Consider the following 24364-nt stretch of genomic DNA (forward strand, 5'->3'; position numbering starts at 1 on the left):
GACACGTTTTGTTTTGGCATCGTCAGTAAATTGTTTATTGTTACCAAGAACAGCAGAAAGTTGGTCAGAAAAAACACTCTCTCGTGAAATAAAAGTAACCTGTTAAATTACAGGTAGGCACAGCCAGAGAGATCGTCAAGTGAATTTTAGTTGTACTCCTTTATAAATATCAGTCTAAGAAAATACCCATACTCTTACATTCCACGAGAATAAAATCTATTAGATTAAAAAACACAAATAATATACCCAACAGAATCATTATAGAAGCAATAAAAAAATGCCATTTTTGAAAACCATAGATAAACTCTCTCTCTCTCCAAGGCCTGGAGGAAATGTAATTGTTTACACACAAAATGAGGACATATATAAATGTAGCAGAACCCAAGAAAGAAAACACCAACAAAACCAGTATAAAACCTGAGATGACATAACACCAAACTAATAATAAATACAGAATGACCTTGAGGTCTTGGAAAGACATTTGGGTGATTCAAGGAGGCACTGAAAAAAGGGGGAAAAGAAAAATACAACAAGACAAGAAAAACACCATTCCTGCAAAGAGTATTAGCCGAAACACATTTGACAGTTTCAGCTGGCAGCATACAGCAGTGATGGACAAGATTCTATCCTGAAGACACCGAGATGATTGCTGAGATTAGCAGCCATGCAGATGATACAATGAGAGAATTATCACTCTTTGGGATTAAATTTCAGTGTTTCAAATTATGGAACCAACCCATTATAAATATAACATTCATTAGTCATATTAAAGTGCATATTTGTCAATTTCTCTCTTGTACACATGCACACCCACAGACAAACACACTTACAATGTGTGTTTGAGGGCAACTCTGGGTTCAATCTTACTGGAGATGTTTTGGTGCAGTTCTATTAGCACTCCATCACGCTTCTCCGCATCCAAGAGGACTTGCTGGTTTAAAAAAAAAAAAAAAAAATGAACACAACCCTAGATTACCACACTGCTACAGTCTAATCAAGAAAGACATAAGAATGCCAAGGAGGATGTTCTGATTTCTTCATAAAAGGGGACATGTTGTGAAGTAATCAAAGACAGTCACAAATTGAAGTGTGGAAGGGTCATCTATTGTGTGATGCGAGAGGAACAGCAAGCACACGTACCTCTATGATCTTATCCCTCTTCTGCAAACTCTCCCTCATCCTGGCCTCTTCCAGGTCCAACTCCACCTTCTCAGTGTGCCATGCATGTTCCGCCTGTTTGTGTGCTTTGACTGCCTCCCTCAGCTCCCCACGCGCATCTCTCAGCTGCACTGAGACTTCCTCCATGGCTCGTTTGTGACTTTGCCTTTGGCCCTGGCAACCAACCAACCAACCAGCAAATCTCAGAGCAGAAACTATGAGATGTCAAATACTTTTAAGATTTATGCATTTTCTTTTAACATGCCATTAAAATGGAAGAATAATGCAGAAAATACTAGTGAAAATTATTTTACAATGGCTTGTACTGCAGAGCATAATATTTCTGCTAAATATATTATGTTAAGGCTTTGCATGGCCAGTAAATATAACCAATACTGAAACAAATGATTGCCCTCTGACCACTGATGTGCACAGGAAAACTATGCACACCATAATACCGATGAGAAAATGGTTGAGAAAGCAGCAAGGAAGTTGTGTCATCTTACCTCGATTACAACCTCTGCGTCTTTTAAAGCTGTAGAAAGCTGGGATATTTCCTGTCCCATAATGACACTTTGATCTTCCCAATCCTTCAGGCAAGCTGCAAGCAGGGACTCCTGCTCTCGTACCTGATTGGCCAGGGCAGCCTCGGCTCCACTTCCTGACAGCCCCCGACCAATCAGTGAATCTGAGAGGGCCTGTGTGCAAGCATCAATATTTAACAGTGTTTTTTAACAGATTGCAGTATTTCTGTAGATTATGGCATTAGCCATTAGGTTTCACAAGAACAAACTTATGAGAATTTGCCAAAAAAGGGAAAAGAAATTAAGCAGAGTAGAACAGGATGGGGGGGGGGAGAAAGGGAATCCATTCTCAACCTGAACATTATTGTGGGAGCTCTCAAGCGCCTCCTGCAGACGGGAGATTACATTCTCCTTTTCCTGTAGCACTCCTTGCAAGGCAGTCTCTCGCGCTTTCCACACCACCCTCTGTTTCTGCACATCTTCCAGTGATCGCATCCGCTCAGCCAGCTCCACCCACAAATGCTGAGAAGAAAAGAAGAGAACACAACACTGAAAAGGTCACACTGTTTGACCAGAGCAGCAAGTTATAAAAGCTATGATCATTTTCACTACAAACAAAATAGGATTTTACTAGGCTGTAGTTAAATCCTAAAGTGTGAGACAATCCAAAAGCACAGTATTGAAGGTTTTGAACTGAACACTAACAATTTCATAAAAGCCCAGTGTAAAAGCTCAGAAGTGAGACATTCATCAGTAAACATCAAGGCAAGGCATACTGGCAAATAAACAGAGAGCCTGTGTGTGTTTGCCTTACATTTATGACATCCTGGTTACTCTGGAGTACACTGTTGAGTGTGATGAGGTCTCTCTCCCGCTGCCTGCCTGCCTGTCGGAGGCTCTCCAGCTCTTTCTGCACACTGCATTCGCTCTCTCTAAGGTCAGACACCTGGGCCTCCAGCACACTCTGAGAACCCCCCCCCCACACACACACACACACAATTATACACAGTGTATTTACAGTACCATGAAAAGGCTGTTCTTTCAGTCAGGATTAACGTTTTATATATTGTTTGCATCTTTTAATGGTTTATGAAGAACAGTCACACTCCTGTACAGTAAAACATTACATTCTGGCAAGGCCTTTTAAAAGAATCCAGTTTGTTCACTTTTTTGAAAGTATTGGTGGTGTGTAGCAGGCTTTGGTGCGCCACAGTGCTGTGAACTGCACCCCCTAGTGGGCCAACTGACCCAGTGCCTCACCTCCCGCTCTGAGAGCATGTTGCTCTGACCCAGTGTCATCTTGATGAGTTTATCGGTGTCCTGTATGCCAGCTCCCACCTCAACACACAGCTTTCGGATCAGAGTCACACATTCCTGAGGAAGGATGCAACTCAAAGTCAGTCAGCTTGTTGCCTGTTGCAAGGCCTCAGACATACTTGCAATCAGCAAACCAATTGCTGTACTGCTAAAGCTGACCTGAATGACCTTTTCTCTGCTTTGCAGTGACTGGCTAAGGTGGTGAATGAGTTCACTCTCACTCTGGGAGTTGCTGGGTAGATACTGCAATACAACAACAAAGATATAGACACACAGACACACAGCAGTTATTTGCCCTCATACAGCCATATTAGAAAGGACAATGGAGGTCATTCTCCTGCCTTAAAGATTCTTAAGAATGTATTGCAAATAAGTGCATCCCAATTATGTGAACAGATTCAAGAACAAATCTAAAATACAACAACAACCCCCCCCCACACACACACACACACACAGCTACACAAATGTATAGTTTCAGATAAGCTTTCAGGACACTGTAACCCAGATGGGCCAGAAAGCAGGAGTCTATATGCACCTTAGCAGCTGAGCTGCTAGTTAATGATATGCTTAAAAAAAAAAAATCAGCCAAAGCCCAGGGCAAACTCCTCCTGTTGGGTAAGATTCCAAGAAGAGGGAGGCATGTGCATGTGTGTGTATGCATGCAAGTGTGTGGGTGTGGAGATGCATTTGTGAAAATCATCATGACAAAGCAACACACCCTTTGAAATAAAAACACACCATTTGCCTTTCCTAACACGCTACTTGTGTAAGAACATTACTGCAGTGACACCGAGTTGGTTTAACCAGGGTCTATGTACAAACAGTTCAAGTATTTTCCAGTCAACCACCACACTTAGGAGTTCCTGTGATTTAAAAAGTGCTCACTCTATTAGTAGGGATGTCTTGTCTTAAAGTACCAGGTACTAAATTACAACAACTTATTGGTATGCAGCAGTTGCATATCCTTTAAATTATAATATTATATAGATGAATAACAATTAGCCTACAAATGTAACATTTTACTATCTGCAATGTAACAGCATTACCCTGACACTTAATCCATACAAATGCAACAATTTTTCAGTTCGTCTCCAAGACATAAGAACTGTGGAAACAGCCTGAAGGACAAACCAACTGAGAAATGTCACATGGGTGCCTGTATTTCTGTTTAACTACATATTCCTTACCACTGGGGGTGAAGACACTGATGGACTGGCATTACTGGATTGGTCACCCTCCTGAAGCCCCTCCTCTAGGATCCTAATGCGAGCCTTTGCTTGATCCAATTGCTCCCGTAGCTGCCTGACCACAAGGTGCACTCTGCCTGTAGTGACCTGAATTATATTAAAACAAGTCACAAAGTGTTCTACAAAAGGCCAAACACAGGGTTTTAGCCACAGAAATCATTGTATGTTTTGCAAGATTGTAATATGCCAAAATAGTTTCTTAAGCCATCCTTAATAATTGCTTGTGATGTCTGTTAAACTGCCATTAATGCTAATTGCCTGAATGAATATATTCAAACAAAAACTACACACGTCTCCTCACCTCTCGGCACAGTGGCAGAAACTCATCTCTTAGTTCAGTCAGAACATCCTCCATCTCTCCACCCACCTCATCCTCCTCCAGATCAGCCCCCTCTCTGAATTTCAGCACTTGCACTAGCCCTTTCTTAGTTGATCCAGTGACACCATCCGTGCATCCTTGTGCCCTGCCCAAAACTGGGATGCGGCTTCCTGCTGGAGACCTGATTGGCTTTCCCTCAATTCCCTTCAGCTCTCGACGGATGGACTCTAAGACAAATGACTGCTCCTCGGGGAAATCAAATGGATCGGGCCCATCCAGATAGTCCAGCGATTGGGTGGAGAGTGTGCGGGATTTGGCTTGCAATGAATGGCAGGACCCAGATAAGGAGGCAGGACTAGAACCAAGTGATGGAGTTTTAGGCCAATGGAGGGGCATACTCCGGGACTTGTCTCTTGATAAACCTAAGGGTGAGGGAGCTTGCCCCGGCAGGTTACGAGGAACTCCGCATACGGACTCGTAATCGGAGTCAGACACCCTTAAAGAGTCACAACAATCACAGTTTTTCAACTTGCTGCATCTTTTACCTGTTCTCTTAAAATATGGACATGAGTCCGATTTTTCAGACCAACACTCATATGCAGAGAGTGCCATATTATCCCTCAACATCTCTCTGTAGGCTCCCCCTGGGTCCCCGTGCCTGTCCCCTTCCCCCAGCTCCACATCCTCCTCGCTGGAACTCTGCCTGGCCCTCAGATCAAATGGGTGGTGCTGTCTGTAAATACTTCTCACCCACCGTCTTAGACTATCCCTTTCCTTAGTCAGTTTCTGCAGCCTCTCACTGGAGAGCACTCGGACTCTGGCGATAACCGTGTCGAACTTAAACACTCGTTCTAGTACAGACACACACTTGCCACATATAAACTCCCCTCTTGCCTTCCCACGTGGTACAGCCTGCCCTAATATGTGTGTCAGTACAGAGAGCAGGTCCATTCCTTTATTAGGGGTGGGCAAGGTATGAGCTTTGTAGTGCAAATGCGAGGAACCAAGAGAAACAGTGCTACCTAAAAGAAACAGACAGATTATTTTTAACAGGTTTTGGACAAACTACTACATATTCAGAACACTGTACTGCAAGATACAGTCCTAGATTCATTCAGACATGCCTTCTGGATCATTTCAAACCCAGTTAAATGAAAAGATATCAAGTTGGTGCAAATGTGCGGTGGATTCATTCATACCCCATGGGCTGCTCTGGGCAGGAGACAAGGGGCAAGGAGACAGTGTGTTAGTAGACTCTGTTGGGGTGTGAATTTGACTGCCTTTTCTCTGACTGGCAAAAAGCCATCGGCGTTGGTTGCCTTGCAGATTGCCCCCACAGATGCGACATTCTTCAGCTTTGCTTCTAGTAGCCATCCTACAGGACGCCTGGGGCCTATAGAAGTTAAAGGTTGTGTGGTGGAATGAATATTTATTAGATTACAGCTACGAGACTGCAAGCTCCAACATGGCTTGCTTTGAAGATAATATTACCTGGTTTTATAACTCAGACGAGTTGAAGGCAGATTCTTTGTTTAATTCAAAAGGCAAAAAAAAAAAAATGCCTTTAGAGTGTGCATCACATCTAGTGTGAGTCTAACAAAAGTCTGTAGCGTAGATGACAGCTCACGTTTTCCCCAAACAGCAGCATGTTTACAGAGCCAGAATGTACACGTAGTCCTCGGCCAGCAAAACCGGACCAAAGTCGCTATTTGTGCAAACTGCGACCGCTTTGTTTTCGGAACCTGACGTACGTATTTTTCAAAACACTTAGGATTTTATATACATTTTTAACAATCTGCAAGATTGGCCATAGCCTCGAATGGAGAATGAAATATACAAATATACAAACAAAAAAACTTCACATTTCGCCAAACGAATTCTAAATCTCAGAAAGTCAAAAGCAAACCCAGCAGTTCCCCACTCAAAGTGGACAGCGCGGTCGTTTACTCACTTACGGGATCTTGAATACATGGAAAAACTAAACCGACTGTCTACGCTAAAATCTTTAGAGACGGTGCTCGACAAGCGAAAACCCTTAGGCTAGTAATCCGCTCTGCGAAGAGCGTAACGTGGAAAATTAAGCTTTATAAACTTCGACTGCATAACAAGTACAGTAAACGTTCAGAATCTCAAAGTAACAAGCTACATTTCGCTTTAAATTCATAAAATACCTACCAGGAACTCAAGCACGCCCGAGCCGGAGCGAAAACCTTAGCGCTCTACCTGGTTTGCTGACGTAATCGTTTACGGGCTACCTGTTGTGTGGAGGCCCGAGTTATAACGCTGCCACGCAGCTATAGGCGAGCAACCATAAAAGCTTCTGTGTTCTGTTCTGTCTGTGTGGTCTTAATTCGTGATATTACATAATCACGGTACACACACACACACACACACACACACACACACACACTAAATCACTCTATTTGAATAAAAAGAGATTTTTTGTTTAAATATTTTTTTCCTTTAATTCCTGGGAAGTTGTATAAAAATTCTACACCAAAATCGCCCTATATCATTTTGCAATACAGTATAAGTTTTCATAGCATTTCAAGTTTTTAAGGACCTTTTCAACTGTATAACTTACAAATGCTTATTTTGTTTATTCAGATCTTATTCTACATGCCTTCAGAGAATGTGTGTGTGTGTGTGTGTGTGTGTGTGTGTGTGTGTGTGTGTGTGTGTGTGTGTGTGTGTGTGTGTGTGTGTGTGACTGTTTTAGGCACCTATGTCAGCCATTGCTCTATGCAGTTTTTGTACACAGTGAAGTTTGTGTGCCAGAAGGCATGCCTGACTCCAGAGAATGCACACCGGACCACGGCTCCACTGGAGTCCATTGTCTTCAGGCCAAACGTATCATTTTGGTACCACTGAAGAAAGAGCAGAGAATATCTCAGCCCAAACGAACCTAATGCTGAGGTGATTTGATTGCATTATTCATTTTTCAATTTAAGTGCATTATTAAGTTTGACTTGAGTGCATTTTTAAGTTTGATTAGAGTGCCTTATTAAGCTTGTACTCCATCTTACCACTTGTTTCTTTATTTCAACTACTGTTTCAATCCATTTTTAATTGATTTGAGTGCATTACATTTTATTAGATTGAATTATTAAGCTTGATTTAAGTGTATTTTTAAGTTTGATTAGAGTGCATTATTAAGTGTGATTTAAGTGTATTTTTAAGTTTGATTAGAGTGCCTTATTAAGCTTGTACTCCATCTTACCACTTGTTTCTTTATTTCAACTACTGTTTCAATCCATTTTTAATTGATTTGAGTGCATTACATTTTATTAGATTGAATTATTAAGCTTGATTTAAGTGTATTTTTAAGTTTGATTAGAGTGTATTATTAAGTGTGATTTGAGTGCATTTATAAGGTTGTGCTACAGCTCACCTCTTGTTGTTTCATTTCGACTACTGTTTCATTGCTGTCATAGAATCCAAAGAAACTGTTTGGGCAAGAGGAAAAAAAACGGTATAGAAATACCATTTGTGATGAGTTTCTCACAGTGAGCCAAATGCATCTGAAGTCTTTTCATGGTGTCAAATGTGCTCTTCAAAATACCACAACCCTTTGAATATTTTTGAAGGGGAAGAGTCATTTATCATATTCTGTCTACTGAGGCCCAGCCCAGCTTCACTCTTAATAGGGTAGCTAGAGGACCAGGTATTCACTGAAATATTTATTTATAACAAGCACTTTCATGGGCAACACTACTGATGTTTTTTAAATGTGTGTTTTGTTTCATCTTTAAGGATAACATGTTCTTTAACCTTCACCGCAGCATCTGTTCAAATATTTTGGGGATTGATTATTTATTTCTGAAAATCCACTATCTCAAACTACCCAGACTGATACCTTGACTGCCAGGGTGTGATAACACCATCATCTGGTCCTCCAATCAACACCAATTTCTTAATGCGCAAAAAGCTTTCTCGCCATTCTAGAAAAGAGGAAGAGAAAGATGAACATAGTTTCGGCTATAACGTTGCAAAGTGTGTCAATGATATTTTATCCATACTAAACAATGTAAAGTAAATGTTTACTTGCTAAATATGTATGTTTTCAAGGTGTTTTTCTATGAGTTTGAAAGGTGCAGTGCTTTTTTTTTGCACAGAGGGATCTCACTTGATAAATTGGAATGTTTTCTCTCGCCATTCAAAAGGGCAAGATAATTGCTGCTCGTTAAGTACCTCGCTCTCTGGTGTGGATCTAAAGAATTAACAGTGACAATGGGTGGAAAATGATCCATGATCCCATTAGTGGAAAATAAACATTTCTATGATGTTATATAAAATCAAATGATCATAACAACAAAAACAAGTTCAAAACAAAAGAAGTGTAAATGTTAAACACACACACACACACACACACACACACACACACACACACAAAACCATACAAGACAGACATGGTGAGTTGCAAAATGATAATGAGACACTGCATCCTGCTGCCTGGGGTGTTCTAAAATGATGATTGAAACTGAAAAGGCCCAACCTTTTACCATTCCAATAGTTGCAGATTGAGATCTTTTGTCCCCATGGGTTATAACACAGATGATAAACCTTTGACTTCATACAATGTGGGAAGACATTTTCCAAATAAGATGTGTCTATAGAACAAAGAAAATTCGATGTGTGAAACAAGAATAGAAATTTCTACATAATGCAGTACATAATGCAATATGCTTATACTAACCTCCATACTGGCCAACTAGCGGTGATGAGAGGAGGATCAGAGAATGGATATTATGTTTAGGAAAAGTGGCAAGAACACCACGGCACACCAAACCACCTGCACAGAGATCAGAGATCATGATGCTGATCATCACAAAGTCAAATGTTCTGTGACAAGAAGGTTAAGCTCAGGATGTGAGAGAGAGTTAGCGTTAAATGGCAGCTGACCTTGTGAGAAGCAAATGAGATGGATTCCATCTGGGGCCATCTGCATGATGGGTTCGATAACCTTTCCAAAGCCCTTAACCTGCTCCCACAAAGGTTTTAGGCTGGCCAAATCATCATACAAGTCCACTGTGGTCACCATGGTACCAGGGTGGGACTAGGAAACAAAGCACAAAAAGAGAAGTCTGAGAGTTACATTAAAAACTGAAAGATTAAAATGTAGAAGTGGCAGCAGGTGACTGTTCACATCCTTAAAATCTTCTCCAGGACATCTTCTATGATTGGATTAAATGATGACGCTAAATGAAAAAAAATTGTTTAAAAGAATATTCTGGAGAGACATATTAAAATGTAAAACTGGTTGAAGGGTATGTGTATATTCCAAAAGTCCAGCAACACACAAAGTCTATTTAAGTAGGATCACCTTGATTTTGGTTTAAAATTGCCCCACTAAATAAAATACTGTGTATAAAATACATACACTATTTAAAGGAACCCAAGGGCAGGTTATTTGAGCTTGTCACACTGGAAAAGTAATCTTAAAAGTAATCTCAAAAATAACCTGAGAAGTAATGTGTGCTTTAATGCAGATTTTGAGACATACATTACAATGACAGTGAGTAGAAATTGATAATTCTCTGCATTACTTACGCCTTAAATAGGAAGTGCTCTGAGCAGTTTCTAAAGTATTACTTTAAAGTTAACTTTATGTATGAAAATAATAATATCTTGCCTAATATGTATGAATATAATAGTATTTTGCCTAAATCAAACTAAATATTGAGTAGGCTAAGTTTGAAATCTAGTGAAATCACATCTTTCCATACCTGATTGATGAAATTTGCCATCTGGATGAATTGTTTAGGCCCATCAAAAAGTCCATGAACAATAATGACAGGACGATATCTCATCTCTGCAGCTACAAGAAGTTCCATAAAGAAAAGCATGCAATACATTAAATTATTCATTATTTTCTTTGTCCCAAATTATTAGGTGACTACTAAGTCCATAAATTAAAAAGTCTAAATTGTTATTAACTTGTGCATTCAAACTATCTTATTAAAATTTAAATTTAAAGTTGTCTATAGATCATAATAATGCAGTGTGGATATGGAAATAAAGAGCCTGAGTTTGTTAGCAGACTCAGTTTCCTCTTTTTATTTTTATGTGAGGTGTCCAGACCACTTCCTGAATGTTTCTGAAAAAGATCTTACCATAATCTGAAAGATACTTCTTGTTTTTAATTGGCATCATAATAGATTTACTTTCATCACTATACCTCAACTCTAAGGCATTTCTCTTTTGTACAGCCCGTTTCCATGTGTGGAAAATGAATGGATGCACATACAATTTGTAATGAATGCTGATCACCTTGTAATTTGCTGAAAGCTTGTGTGGAGACCTATGCTTTCAGCTGCAGAGACTCTCTCTATATATATAAGTTGTTGGATAGCTCACTGGGTCAGCTCAAGACGGAGGAGGAGGAAGGAACCTTATATATCAGTTTATATATAGGTCCTCCTACTACTACTTCAGAAGCACTTTGCTTGCACAGCTGATGAAGGACCTCTATCCAAAATGTCCTGTTTGTGTACCTCTTGAATATATATATATATATATATATATATACATATATATATATATATACATATATATATATATATATATATATATATATATGTATATATATGTATATATGTATGTGTGTGTGTGTGTGTGTGTGTGTGTGTGTGTGTGTGTGTGTGTGTGTGTGTGTGTATGTATTTTGTAGGTTTCTGTGTTGCAGCTGTTGCCAGAGCATAGCACTGATTTAAGTATGATTGAAGGCAGATTAAGAGCATTGTCATATATAATGTTTGCACTGCACCTAAGAATTAGTTCCAAGGCAGTCAGACAGTTGGCCAAGAAGAAAAGGTAAAAACTAATGTAGTGTAAATGTTATGAACACACACACACACACACACACACACACACACACACACACACACACACACACACACACACACACACAGTATTTAAGCATGCATGTTTCATATACAATTTGTATGTCATCCTTGGTGACCTTTAATATATCCTCAGTTACAAGTAAACTTTTTTATGGGGGTGGTTTTTATGGATACTATTATTTTGATGACTAGCGGAAGGAGAATGTAACTCGCCGGAAGTAAATAAACTTAAGCGGAACGCGTGAATAGCGAATGCTAATGTAAGTTGCTAAATTATATGTTTTGGGGATAGTACTGCGTAGCAGTTTACTGCATCTGCAAATATAATTTGTGATAATGGCATATATTTCTTAGGCGCTCACATACGATGTTGAACTTAACAAAGTGAGGAGTGCTTTAGATACAAAGCAAGTAACAGTAAGTAGACTTAGCTTGGCTAACGACTAGCTCACATTACTGAACTTGTCTAGTTGTTGGTCTCTGATCTAAGTTAGCTAGGTTAGGTTAATGTAATGTACAGTGAAACGGCATCACCTTTCATTCTTGTAGCATTAGCTCTGTTTTCCAGTGTTGTGTGTCATGACCCATTATAGCCCACTTATTAGTTATTTAGCTAGCTAGGTTAGCTAACTAGCTACCCAACTGTGTATGATAACGAGCGGTAGAGCTTTATAGCTGGGGACGTTCACAGACATTGTAGCTAGCTACTAACGTCTGAAGTGTTTTGCCTCCATTTGTAGTTGTTAGTCATCAGTGGTCTTAGAAAACTGGTCTGATGAAAGTGTTGTAATGTAATGGTTAATATGCAAATCTCTTCGCAGCTGCTCTCTTGCCATCAAAATGGCAAATCTGGAGCAGTGGGTTAGTGACCGGCTCCATGACATCTTGGGGCTGAGCGATAGATATGTGGCCCAATTCATGATCGGCCTGGTAAAGAAGTCCTCTGGGCCACAGGACTTTGTTGTTCGTCTGCAACAGACTGGAACTATTGACATTGACCAGAGAATAACTGCATTTGCCCAGGAGTTATACAACAAGGTAAGTTTGTTTAGCAACTCAAGACGGCATTTTGAGTAATCTTACTGTACCTGTATGGTTAAGCAAATTTACTTTGTCATATTTCTTGTTCAGGTTCCAAAGAAACAGGTCATTGAGAAACCAGCAAGAGCAATAGAGCGTCAGGCTATAGAGATGGAGCGAAAGAACAAAACTTACACTCTTCTGGAGGACAGTGATTGTGATGAAGAGACACCCAGAGAAATGGGGAAAGAAAAGAAAAGCAAAGAGAAGGACAGAGGGAAGAAAAGGAAGCATCTCAGACAAAAAAGAGATGAAAGTCCATCATCAAGCGAAGACGACAGAAAAAATCGGTGCGCTGTTGCACACCTTTCTCAAAAGCTATGGCAAATTTGTTTACATTTGTTTCCTTTGTTTGATTACATTTTTAATTACATTGCCTTGCTCTGATCAGCACCAAGGCAGCTTCACCTGAGCCAAAGAAAGCAGTGAAAGAGGAAGAAGAGGAAGAAGAGTGGGAAAAGGAGGAACGAGAGAGGCTACAGGATCTGGAAGAGAGGGATGCCTTTGCAGAAAGAGTGAAGAAGAGGGATAAAGAGAACACTAGGCACATACTTGAGAGGAATGACAAAAAGGTGGGGTGGGGGGAGGGGGAGGGGGCTTGAAGCACTGTCCTCATTAGGATAACAGTGGGAAGAGCGTGAAAAGCCCAGAAGCCTAACTGAACCTCATATCTCCTCCTTAGGCATATGAAGAGGCTCAGAAGAGGTTGAAGATGGCTGAAGATGATCAAAAGAAGATGGTAAGGTGTTCTCACATGCACACACAACATTTCTCTGTCTAACTTACCATGGCTTGTTAGAACTGGTGGGATGATCTCATTGCGAAATTCATGTTGAATTTAAAAAAGAGTGCTAAAGTGCATACCACAGGCACGTATCCCACAGCATCGGTCCATTGCTCTCGTACCTTCTCTCCAGCTGCCAGAGCTGCGGAAACAGTCCCGCTGGGCATACCTGGCCAAGAGAGAAGAGGAGAAGCTGGAGGACCTGGAGGCAGAGATCGTGGACGAGGAGTATCTGTTCTCCAACGAGAAACTCACTGAACATGAGAGGAAAGAACTGGAGTACAAAAAGCAGATCCGAGACCTGGCGCAAGACTACAAGAAAGCCGGAGCAAGGGAGAAAGAGGAGAGAAAGAACCGTTATTACATGCCAGAGGAGGTCAGAAGTAAGGTATGTCAAAAGTTATGACCATAATAATTCAGCTTGTCAACTGTAGCCAACATAATTCGGTGCTTTATAGTATGTTTGCTGGGGGCTTATGTTCTTGTATTTTACTTATTTTCTGCCTCACATTAACATTATTGTCCTGAGAGAGAACATGGTGAAGTATCTGCAGGTAAAGGGCTAGGATTCTGGAGGTAGCGTTATGGTACCTTTGGGATGCTAGAGGTAGGTTTAGGGTACCTTTAGGGTTCTAGAGATGGTGTTAGGGTACCTTTAGGGTTCTAGAGGTAGGGTTAGGGTACCTTTAGGGTTCTTGGGGTAGGGTTGGGATACCTTTTAGGGTTCTAGTGGTAGGGTTGGGGTACCTTTTAGGGTTCTTGGGGTAGGGTTAGGGTACCTTTAGGGTTCTAGAGGTAGGGTTAGGGTACCTTTTAGGGTTCCATGTCTATTTTAATTGCTCTTTTCCTCTCTTTCTCTTTGCTCCCATTTCTCACGCTCTTACCCGGTTCCTCTCAGACGATTCCCCAGAGAGACATGGAGCTGGAGTTTGACGAGGCCCCCCGTGAGGGGGGCGGGGAGCAGGGGCGCTGGGAGGAGGCACGCGTCGCCACAGCCACCCTGCAGTTCGGGGCACGCGAGGAGAGGGAGAGACGTCTGAAGGAAGAGAAAGAGAAGTACCAGCTAGTGCTCGAGGAAGAGGAGATGATCAACTTTGTCAGCACTGCCATCACCATGAAGGGGACGCTCTCTGAGAAGGTTGGTGCAAAGATAAAGTCTTTCACTGTAAGAGATGTCTTCAGTTAGTATCAGCATCCTCTAATCTTCCTCTTTAACCCAGACTTCTTCACATGATGTATTGCTTGTAGCTGGGCTGCCCAACTTTGGTCTATGAGATCCAACCCAAATCTAAGGCACCTGATCCAGTCAATTAAGTAGCACCTTAATATTAGATCAACATGTGTTGCAATTAAACTATGTAATAGTAGAACTCAAGGACCAGAGTTGGGTGCCCCTACCCTGAAATATTGATAATATTATGTGATCCTGTGTGTAATCTCCCTGCGGTCGCTGACAGGAAAGTGAGCCCGAACTCTCTCAGGCTGAGAAAGAGATGCTGTCCATCCAGGAGGTGAGACGTAGCCTGCCAGTGTTCCCCTACAGGGAGGACCTCCTCTCTGCTATCCGAGACCACCAGATCTTGGTCATCGAGGGTGAGACTGGTTCTGGCAAGACCACCCAGATCCCTCAGTACCTCAAAGAGGATGTAAGAACTTGGGGACATTTAAGTCTGTAGTGCTAAAAAGGCATCATCCTTGATTTTTAGCTGCACATTTTGGAGCATGTTGCCTTGTCTCCATCTCTCAGGGTTACACTAGAGGAGGGATGAAAATCGGCTGCACGCAGCCTCGTCGGGTAGCAGCCATGTCTGTGGCAGCCCGAGTGGCTCAAGAAATGGGAGTTAAACTGGGCAATGAGGTGAGAATCTTTTTCCAATACAGACTTCTACACAGACTTCATTGATTCTGTGAGGAGAATACGGATTTAAATGTGACCTGGTCAGGTAAGTTCGGAGTGGTGATGGGTGCTTGTTTTGTCCTGCTCAGGTGGGCTATAGCATCCGTTTTGAGGACTGTACGTCTGAACGCACCGTGCTGAAATACATGACTGACGGTATGCTCCTCAGAGAGTTCCTCACTGAACCTGACCTGGCCAGCTACAGGTACCATTTGCACTAACAGCTACTTCCACCATAGTGGAGTGTGTTGACAGCTTTGGCACAAGTTCATATTTATTTATTAATGATTATTCAAGTAGTGGTTCACTAGTCTGCCAGTGTATCAGCATGAGAGATTTAAAATCTCTGCTCTCCTGAAGCAAAATCATATCTCTCGATCGCGCATCTGCAAGGTTTACATTTACAGTCCATTCCTTTTTATTGTATCTGCCATCATTGGATTCTGGTCTAACTCTGCATCTGTCTCTCAACTCCCACAGCGTGATCATCATCGACGAAGCGCACGAGAGGACGCTGCACACGGACATCCTGTTCGGCCTGATCAAAGACATTGCCCGCTTCCGGCCCGACCTCAAGGTGCTGGTGGCCAGCGCAACCCTGGACACAGAGCGCTTCTCCTGCTTCTTTGATGATGCACCCGTCTTCCGCATCCCGGGCCGCCGTTTTCCCGTCGACATCTATTACACCAAGGCACGTCATATCGCGTGGTGGCGCGGCCATTCCCACTAACTCAAAACGTGTTACTAACACTGATAATATCATATTAACCTATTTTGGGGCGCGCATTCCTTACGAATATTTGCGTGTCGTTTTGTTGCACAGGCTCCAGAGGCCGATTATCTAGAGGCATGTGTGGTATCGGTCCTGCAGATCCACGTCACGCAACCCGCTGGTGACATCCTCGTGTTCCTGACGGGACAGGTCAGTCTGCGTGACCCGTGTGTACTCGCTCTCCACGCGGCACTAGGACGATTCGGCCATGTGCTTCTCGCTGCTTCCATTCCTGTCCCAAAGTCCCTTTCGTGTGGCGCTGCAGGAGGAGATTGAGGCATGTTGCGAGCTGCTGCAGGAGAGGTGTAGACGGCTCGGTTCAAAGATTGCTGAGCTCATCGTCCTCCCCATCTATGCCAACCTGCCCTCTGACATGCAGGCCAAGATTTTTAACCCCACACCTCCCGGAGCACGCAAGGTACATGCACGAATCGTTAATCTGCAGTTTGGAACAATGCGTATCAGGGGGCTCCTAAGTTAATTGCAGTTAATTCAATTGAATTGAAAGTCACATTAATGTGTAATGCATTGCTTGCTTATAAATACTGCATTTAATCACATATTCTTAGGTTAATTTAAGAAAAATGAAGAGAAACAATGCCATAGAAAATATGATGGTTTGCAGAGATATTACCAAGATATAAAATACCAGTAGTGAGGCACAACTAGCTGACGTCTCCAAATCAGCGTGTGAAATAATAAAAATAATCTCTTTTCCCCTAAATGCATATGAATGCAAATCATTCTAGATTGTTTTGTGTGTCCCAGGTTGTCGTAGCAACAAACATAGCGGAAACTTCGCTCACCATTGATGGCATCATCTACGTGATCGACCCAGGCTTCTGCAAGCAGAAGAGCTACAATGCCCGCACAGGCATGGAGTCACTCATTGTGACGCCGTGCTCACGGGTAAAAGACCCCCACTGACCTTTAGTGGTTCTTTGCTCTTTTCTGCATTTAATAGAATTCCAAAACAAATGCCGTCAAGTTTATAGGGAACGTGCCTCTTTTTGGAGAAGAGTTGCACCATGTTGTCAAGTTGCCCAACCTGCCTTGGGTACAAGCAGCATGCTCCACTCCTCTTCCTCGTGGCTGTAGGGAGCAAAATGGATGGCTTGATGCTTCTTTTAAGCACATCTCTTGCTCCGTTCTGAATAGTGGTATCTTTTCTCATTTATTTGACAGGCCTCGGCCAATCAGCGGGCAGGGCGGGCGGGCCGCGTGGCTGCTGGAAAATGCTTTAGGCTCTACACGGCCTGGGCCTTTAAGCACGAGATGGAGGAAACCACGGTCCCCGAGATCCAGAGGACCAACCTGGGCAATGTGGTTCTGCTGCTGAAGAGTCTGGGTAAGGAGGGGAAACGCACTGTGAGGGGAGATGATTTCTTTCTGCTACCACTAGGGGGAAATCACTCTATAGTACTGACAGCCAGGCAGCAATGTTATGTTTGTTTGTTTTTTTAAACAGGTACAACATAAGAGTGTTTGGCAAAATCTCCCATTCTCAGTGCATCGATAACGTTTATATTAGTGCAACATTAAATCATCACTAATTATGTCAGCTCATATTAAAACCTTTGTTGTCTAAAAGCAGTGACTTTCAGCTACAGTGTTCCTTGTAACAGGCTGACACACTGCAAACATTCCAGTCTGGGTTTGCTCATTGCCTAAATGCATAGCAAAAGCAGCTGGTAGAACAAGTCTTTTAAGACAAAGTTTCTTTTGGAGCGGGGGGAGACAATAAAGCAGATCTTCGCCAGGTGGAAAGACATGACTCACATTTTTGTTCTGAATTACTTGTTGTGTGCACACATTGTGCATGCCATATTCTGGGAATCATTCACTTGAAACATTTCTAAGAATGTTGGGTGTCGAGGCATATGGACGCACTCATGGCTGCTGAAGTCTCGGCTCCTGCCCTGATGTCATCAGCCCCGAAGGGCAGCATGTTTAAAGAATGCTGAAAGCATTCTTATATATTTTTTTTTTATTTACATGTTAACACCATACAAAATACCCAAGTAAACAATCAATGTTAATATTACTGATATTGTGTTGTGAATGGTACCTTCATTGATTAGCTTTCATAACCATATGATGTACATTTTCTGAAAACTGTCAGCCCATTTTTCTTTATTTTCATAAGCATGTCCCTATTTATTTATTTAGTTACCTCCCAACTTGTTTACACATCTCAATGTTTATGATCAAAATTCAGAAATCTATTTATATGATTGACAGGCATAAATGATCTCATCCATTTTGACTTCATGGACCCTCCGCCACATGAAACCCTGGTCCTGGCCCTGGAGCAGCTGTACGCTCTTGGGGCCCTTAACCACCTGGGAGAGCTTACCAAGGTATGGCTGCATGCACCTATCCGGCTTCGGTTCCTCAGGTCCTGCTGCCTTCACTGTTGCCATGCGACCAAGCCTGGTTTTACACATTGCACAAGCACAGTCTCGGACGCGCAGGCTCTCTGGCCCCTCTTTGATGGAATCTGACTTTACTGGGCCGGTTGCAATGTGCTACATGTAAACTCTACGGTGGTTGACCCGCTGACTCAACTTTGTTCTTTTGAGGCAGATGGGGAGGCGAATGGCTGAGCTCCCAGTAGACCCCATGCTTAGCAAAATGATCTTGGCCTCTGAACAGTGAGTCGCCTGTGCTGTTGTTCTAAGTCGAAACTCACCAAAGAGACATTTGTTTCGCCAGTTCTCTGTGCATGTTTTTTATTTTTTGAAACAGCCAAGTTCACTGTGATTCCTCTAGATACAAGTGCTCAGAGGAGGTGCTGACCATCGCTGCCATGCTGTCCGTCAACAACTCCATCTTCTACCGGCCCAAAGACAAGGTGGTGCATGCAGACAATGCCCGAATGAACTTTGTGGTGCCTGGAGGCGATCATCTAGTGCTCCTGAATGTATACACACAGGTAAATATAAAGGGGTGTGTGTGTGAGTGTGTGTGAGTGTGTGTCTGTGTGTGTGTTTTTTCTCTGGGATCGTCCTCTGGTTGGTTAAGGTAGGCTGTGAGTTTACTTACTTTTGCCTTAGATTCTGTTAAATTCAAGGCTTCTTGTCTGAACCTAGTTGCTTGTTTGATAGAGCTTATGTATTTTGTACTTCTAGGCATCAGCAGTGATCCCTGTACTTCTACAGTATTCTAGTTCATTGGTATCTGTGACCCTAACCTGCTGTACTGGCTAGGATGTATTCTATGAGTGAATGACAAAGCACTCACGTAAACGTGAGTGTGTGTGTGTGTGTGGGTGTGGGTGTGGGTGTGGGTGCATGTGTGTGTTTAGCCTCATGCTTGTTTTGTTTTTGTTTATTTTTAGCCTTACATTCAGTCTCTGATTTGTTGACAGCGTACGTGTCACTACATGTGTTGCTGTCAAATGTAACTGGTTTTACCTGTAGCCAGAACAGTCAACATCACACTGCATCATTACAAAGATGATGTGCAGTCTCTGGGGCAGTTAATCTAGTAAGATCACCACATAGCAGTGGGTTTTTTGAGCCAGTTTAACCCCTGATTGCATCATGCATAGAGTGCATGCCACAGTTATTGATGCCTTCATAAATATGACCAAAAAAAGCAATGGAAAACTGTCTTTGTTGTTTACCAGCTTAATCATACACAGGACATGGGAGAAAGCGAACCTTGCAGTAAAGGGGAATCACAGGCAGACAGCACCTCAATACCAAAAATGGTTTAGAAGGCTTGCCAGAACACCTCTCCGCACATGCAGCAGCCTAGAGATCTCTAAACTGCACCAGGACATGACTGGGCCTAGTTTTTGTGATCAGATGAGTTTTTGAGAAAAAACATATTGCTTTTTGGCACTATTGGTGGTCCATACAGAAATACTGTGAAGTACAGTTGTAGACCTGTGATTGTGTTGTATTGATTGATTGTTTTGAGGCCCTGAGAGTCTTGGTAGGTATTATTACAATAAGGGTCACATTAAACATTTGTCAAGTCAAATTTTATTTATATAGCACTTTTTCCAACAATCGTTGTCACAAAACGGATTTACAAATGTCCGAATCCAGGCTCCATGTGTTTGTGTTGGTAAATTATCAAGGATATTCCTGCTTTACAAAGTGTGCCAGTAATTCTGGTCAATATTCAAGATTTGTAGCCATTTCATTAAAATACTTTATCATGTGATCCTTTTCTTGACCTTTACAATGTAAAGCACTTTGAGATATTAGACTCACTCAAGATGATTTTTATTGTCATTTTTACTAAAGTTTGGATCATCTTTGTGTCCTTCTCCCTGGGTGACAGTGGGTGGAGAGCGGTTACTCCACTCAGTGGTGTTATGAGAACTTTATTCAGTACCGCTCCATGAAGCGGGCGCGAGACGTCCGGGAGCAGCTGGAGGGACTGATGGACCGAATCGAAGTGGAGCTCTGCAGCGCTAACGATGACTCCATCCCCATCCGCAAGGTAACCACCCTAAACCCTGCTGTGCTTACTCCACCCTCCTGAAGCATGCCCAAGCTAGCTTCTGTATTCGAAAGGCCAATATGTGTGTTCATCATTGTGCTAGCAATATGAATTCAAGAGGCAAAGACCTGGATATTCATTTATGTCTTAACCTAAATATTGATACTACAGACCCTTCTGAGCTAGTTGTGGCATATCGGTCTGCACCTACCTCTACCTCAATCTCTTACACTTTCTCTTTCTCTTTCTCTCTCTCTCTCTCTCTCTCTCTCTCTCTCTCTCTCTCTCTCTCTCTCTCTCTCTCATTTGCACAGTAGTTTGCTATGAAGTACCAGGTTTCTGTGTGAATGCATTGTTATGAAGATTTTCATGTACAGATGGTCAAAGAAGGCTACTCCAACATGGTCAAAGAAAGCTACTTCAACAGCACACACAAACACACACCTATGTGCCTACCCATAGTTGAAATGCCTACTAGTGTAGTCAGACTATGAGCTGCCTGCTTGTTACTTTGACGTGGTTAGAAATGCTGTTATCTCATCAACCTATTGTTAGCACTATTTTTGCTTTTCTTATTGTATGATGGAATTTATAAACACACTACGCTAAAAACATATTACCAACAGAACATTTTAGATGTACAGAAGATGTTTAATTAGTAAAGAACCAAGTTCTGTGTTTCTTCACCTGTTGGAATGCAGCCACACATGTTTTGAAAACCACAGAGCAGGAAGTTGACACATATTTATTGATCAGCACAGACCCATTTAGCAAAACCTATGAAGGTGCATTCTTTACTTAATAGCAACCCACTAATAAATATCAGCAGAGTAAAGCAAATGATCAAAATCTCCCATTTACTGTACAGTATTTAAACTGCTGTGTTCTGTCTTGCATAACATTTCTGTTTATCCCTCAGGGAGCTTCACCTTTGAACCAGTATTTACTTATTCTCAGGCCTTTCTACAAGGAATAGCAAACCTTAACCTCTGAAGACATGAAGAAACATCATCCTGCTCAAAATATGGCTTTATGTAGTGTTTTGCTTTATTCTTTAAGTAGTTTTTTGTTTTATTATTTATGTAGTGTTTTATTCGGTCATATCATAGGCAATCACAGCAGGTTATTTCTACCACACGGCTCGCCTCAGCAAAGGAGGTTACAAGACGGTGAAGCACCAGCAGACCGTGTATGTCCACCCCAACAGCTCCCTGTTCGAGGAGCAACCCCGCTGGATCATCTACCATGAGCTGGTCTTCACCACCAAGGAGTTCATGCGCCAGGTGACTTGTTTTAATGTCCTCTTACACTGTGTGTGTGTGTGTGTGTGTGTGTGTGTGTGTGTGTGTGTGTGTGTGTGTGTGTGTGTGTGTGTGTGTGTGTGTGTGTGTGTGTGTGTGTGTGTGTGTGCCTGCCTGCCTGCCTGCCTGCCTTTCAGTTTCCTGGATTTTTGTCTCACCTTTTACTCTATTTGCACTCAAACAGGCATCTTTGTCTTCTCTTTCTCGCCCTGTTCACATTTTGCTGTCTCACACTCACTGTCTCTGTCTCTCATCTGTCTGTCTGACAGGTGATCGAGATAGACAGCGGCTGGCTGCTGGAAGTGGCTCCTCACTACTACAAGAGTAAAGAACTGGAAGACGGCAGCAGCAAGAAAATGCCCCGGAAGCAGGGCAAAGCTCGGGAGGAGCTGGGCTGACCTTGGAGCGAAGCCTGCCCGCCATTGCTGCCAAGTAAGGCCCCAGCTACAATGGCCCAGCAGAGCCCCACAGGGTGAAAAGGAGAAAATCAAGCATGTGTATGGAGAGGACCATGAACAGTCTTCTTTATTCCACCCAGAGCCAAAGCCGTGTGGCTTTGTCACTCTCAAAGCTACAGGCCACTCTTCTCAATTAGCATGTTTGCAGAGTGGAAGATGATAAGATATCGGTTCTTTAAATTTGCTGTACTACGTTATATGTTTCATTTGGTATGAAATACACACTGTAATGGCAGTGTTTAAATAGTGAGATGCCCACAATAATTGTGTGGCAACAACAATTGTTTGGGAAAGAGAGAGTCCCAGTGACTCAGGATTCCATCTGATACCCGTCACCTTGAGTTACAGTTTGCTGGAGCTATTTTCGTATGCTTAAATCAGTCTGGATTAACAAAGCGCACAGTCATCCCATCAGAAGAATGACCGGTATCTTCAGAGGCTGTTATCTTGAGCTAGATCCCAAGGCAAACGCACACAGTGGGTGTGTGTTGATTTAAGCATGAATGTGCAAAAAACAAACTCTTAAACAGGGGCCAAACAACATGGAACTGAACTTGAAAGTACAATATTTAAACATTTTACTTCAGTTTGGTTTATGTTTCTGGAACTTGTGAATTCATGTTTTGAGTACTAAGGATTTATTATTCAAGTTACTTTTTTAGGCATTCCTGTACCTCTGCACTGATTTTAAATACACATACACTGTGCAGTTAAAAGTAAAAATAAAATTCTATTGCTTTTTTTTTCATACATTTTGTTCATTGAAATAGGAATGGATGTTTTGTACCTAAAATGCATCTAGTAAAAGGGAAAAAAATAACCTAAGGTGAGCAATGGGTTAATATGTTACAGCTTCATTGATTATTACCCTCATATTTTCACCTTCCGTGAGGTCTCACTGGGAAGAACAAAACTTGCAGGTCCTAGGTGAAGGTACCTGAGGGAAAAGTCAGATTAATAAGTATATTTAAAAGGAAACAAAAACACCTGAGATGGCTGATTCTGGAAAACACAAAATTCAAGGTGTGTCTTTATTCAGTAATGCAGCAGCTGTGGTGTATTCTAAGATGGCATGTATCTATCCTCAGTTTATACATCATTTTTGTGTGGTGTATAGCATTCTGCAGAGACTTTGCGTACTACAATGTTATTTTCAAAACAGATTGCCAGACTTTGTGATCTGGGAACCAAGAATACAATGGTAGTGTGATTTAGGCAAGCCAGTGGCATTTTCAGAGTTTTCCTTATTCTGTAAAATGGACTGTTCTAACCACTGACGGATGTCCCAGTGATTTCAAGAGGTTTGGAATGCTTCGCCCGGTTTCCTGTTTTAACAGACATCTGACTGATTTATAATAAGCTTTTGTGTTCATTGTGCATTTGTTTCCTCCAATCCTCCATGTTGCCTAAGAGGCGTACTCATCTTCGCTGGCTAATTCCAAGCAGGTGATCAACAATTTTTTTTAGGTGCTTGCTAAACTGTTTGCGTTTAGCAGACTTCTGAGTCATATTTGTTCTGCACTGCTTAGCCATCAAATAAATGTGCCAATGCTGTCATGTTCTTACACTCTTGGTTCTGGAATGTGTAATCCGATGTGAACGGAAGAGTCTATTACAGTGCAAATCCTTCAGGTAACCGCAACAACATGCAATTAAACAGAATCCATATACTGCAGCCTACACTTACACTTCACATAACATGCAAATGTTGTGGACAGACTTTCATAAATATATGAAAGGAATTATTTACTTCCATATATGTATGACAGTTCAAATACTACCTGGACCAGTTCAGCAGGTCTGACAGGGTGGGGGGTGTTTAGTGTAGCTAAGTGGGTGGGGGGAGAATAACATCTAGGAACGTTTGGTGCACAGAGAACAAGTGCAGAGTTACATGCGTGTTGAAGGAAGTAAGAAGATGTACAGAAAGGTCTGGTTGTGCTGCTTTACTTTGGAGCTTGCCTGTTCAGTTAGTATATGATGTACCGGTAGACAAGTATATGCTGTCTGCGCTGTTTGAGTCAAACAAGCTCAGACAGTACCTGAGGATTCCAACTTGCACAGGTAAGGGCATTTTCAGTGTCTCTGTGAACTTCTGCATTCAGAAAAGTTACCTAAATTGCTTAGAATGGTGATATCTCGGCTGCTAAACTATTAAGCCAGAGAAGGCTTTTTTACATATACCTGATTTATTTCCATGGAGA

At 42.0% G+C, this 24364-nt stretch overlaps 3 protein-coding genes across 7 annotated transcripts; 1 reads left to right on the forward strand and 2 right to left on the reverse strand.

The window, feature by feature from the left end:
• Positions 1-8: 8 nt before the first annotated feature.
• On the reverse strand, positions 9-6880 carry si:ch73-95l15.5. 2 transcript variants are annotated; one of them, XM_027024465.2, is made up of 12 exons: positions 6741-6880; positions 6057-6091; positions 5765-5958; positions 4548-5587; positions 4187-4333; positions 3159-3242; positions 2943-3056; positions 2497-2646; positions 2037-2204; positions 1665-1856; positions 1141-1332; positions 9-931 (listed from the first exon to the last, which is right to left on the reverse strand). In XM_027024465.2, the coding sequence occupies exons 3-12, from the start codon at positions 5937-5939 to the stop codon at positions 827-829; spliced, it is 2367 nt and encodes a 788-aa protein (XP_026880266.2). In that variant the 5' UTR covers positions 5940-5958; positions 6057-6091; positions 6741-6880; the 3' UTR covers positions 9-826. The 2 variants fall into 2 exon arrangements, with proteins under 2 accessions (XP_026880266.2, XP_026880265.2); XM_027024464.2 differs by lacking the exon at positions 6057-6091.
• Positions 6881-7041: 161 nt separating this feature from the next.
• ppt2a.2 (palmitoyl-protein thioesterase 2a, tandem duplicate 2) lies at positions 7042-10541 on the reverse strand. Its single transcript, XM_027024475.2, has 8 exons — positions 10292-10541; positions 9468-9621; positions 9262-9357; positions 9068-9175; positions 8692-8775; positions 8422-8506; positions 7957-8011; positions 7042-7432 (listed from the first exon to the last, which is right to left on the reverse strand). The coding sequence occupies exons 1-8, from the start codon at positions 10430-10432 to the stop codon at positions 7289-7291; spliced, it is 867 nt and encodes a 288-aa protein (XP_026880276.2). The 5' UTR covers positions 10433-10541; the 3' UTR covers positions 7042-7288.
• A 1082-nt stretch (positions 10542-11623) lies between these two features.
• On the forward strand, positions 11624-23725 carry dhx16 (DEAH (Asp-Glu-Ala-His) box polypeptide 16). 4 transcript variants are annotated; one of them, XM_027024470.2, is made up of 21 exons: positions 11624-11670; positions 12232-12448; positions 12542-12780; positions 12882-13062; positions 13173-13229; positions 13408-13662; positions 14173-14412; positions 14732-14920; positions 15022-15132; positions 15261-15376; positions 15652-15862; positions 15995-16093; positions 16209-16361; positions 16712-16852; positions 17129-17291; positions 18185-18303; positions 18530-18597; positions 18716-18878; positions 20240-20401; positions 21511-21684; positions 21972-23725. In XM_027024470.2, the coding sequence occupies exons 1-21, from the start codon at positions 11663-11665 to the stop codon at positions 22098-22100; spliced, it is 3195 nt and encodes a 1064-aa protein (XP_026880271.2). In that variant the 5' UTR covers positions 11624-11662; the 3' UTR covers positions 22101-23725. The 4 variants fall into 4 exon arrangements, with proteins under 4 accessions (XP_026880271.2, XP_026880275.2, XP_026880274.2 ...); XM_027024471.2 differs by lacking the exon at positions 11624-11670 and adding an exon at positions 11753-11827 and having other exon boundaries at positions 21972-22100; XM_027024474.2 differs by lacking the exons at positions 21511-21684; positions 21972-23725 and adding an exon at positions 20716-21502.
• Positions 23726-24364: the final 639 nt, after the last annotated feature.

The sequence above is a fragment of the Electrophorus electricus genome, chromosome 15 (assembly GCF_013358815.1).
Source record: "Electrophorus electricus isolate fEleEle1 chromosome 15, fEleEle1.pri, whole genome shotgun sequence".
Taxonomy (NCBI): Eukaryota; Metazoa; Chordata; class Actinopteri; order Gymnotiformes; family Gymnotidae; genus Electrophorus; species Electrophorus electricus.

Bases quoted from the DNA above. Each gene is read 5' to 3' on its own strand.
- dhx16 (XM_027024470.2), top strand. The intron at 14,921-15,021 runs GTAAGAACTTGG...TCCATCTCTCAG, and splicing joins CTCAGTACCTCAAAGAGGAT to GGTTACACTAGAGGAGGGAT. The intron at 18,304-18,529 runs GTATGGCTGCAT...CTTTTGAGGCAG, and splicing joins ACCTGGGAGAGCTTACCAAG to ATGGGGAGGCGAATGGCTGA.
- si:ch73-95l15.5 (XM_027024464.2), bottom strand. From the start codon at position 5,939: ATGGCTACTAGAAGCAAAGCTGAAGAATGTCGCATCTGTGGGGGCAAT. The intron at 1,857-2,036 runs GTTGAGAATGGA...GCTTGCACACAG, and splicing joins GCTCCCACAATAATGTTCAG to GCCCTCTCAGATTCACTGAT. The intron at 932-1,140 runs GTACGTGTGCTT...TTTTTAAACCAG, and splicing joins AGAGGGATAAGATCATAGAG to CAAGTCCTCTTGGATGCGGA.
- ppt2a.2 (XM_027024475.2), bottom strand. From the start codon at position 10,432: ATGAATAATTTAATGTATTGCATGCTTTTCTTTATGGAACTTCTTGTA. The intron at 9,622-10,291 runs GTATGGAAAGAT...TTTGTTTCCTAG, and splicing joins TGGCAAATTTCATCAATCAG to TCCCACCCTGGTACCATGGT. The intron at 9,176-9,261 runs GTTAGTATAAGC...TTTGTTCTATAG, and splicing joins GCTAGTTGGCCAGTATGGAG to ACACATCTTATTTGGAAAAT.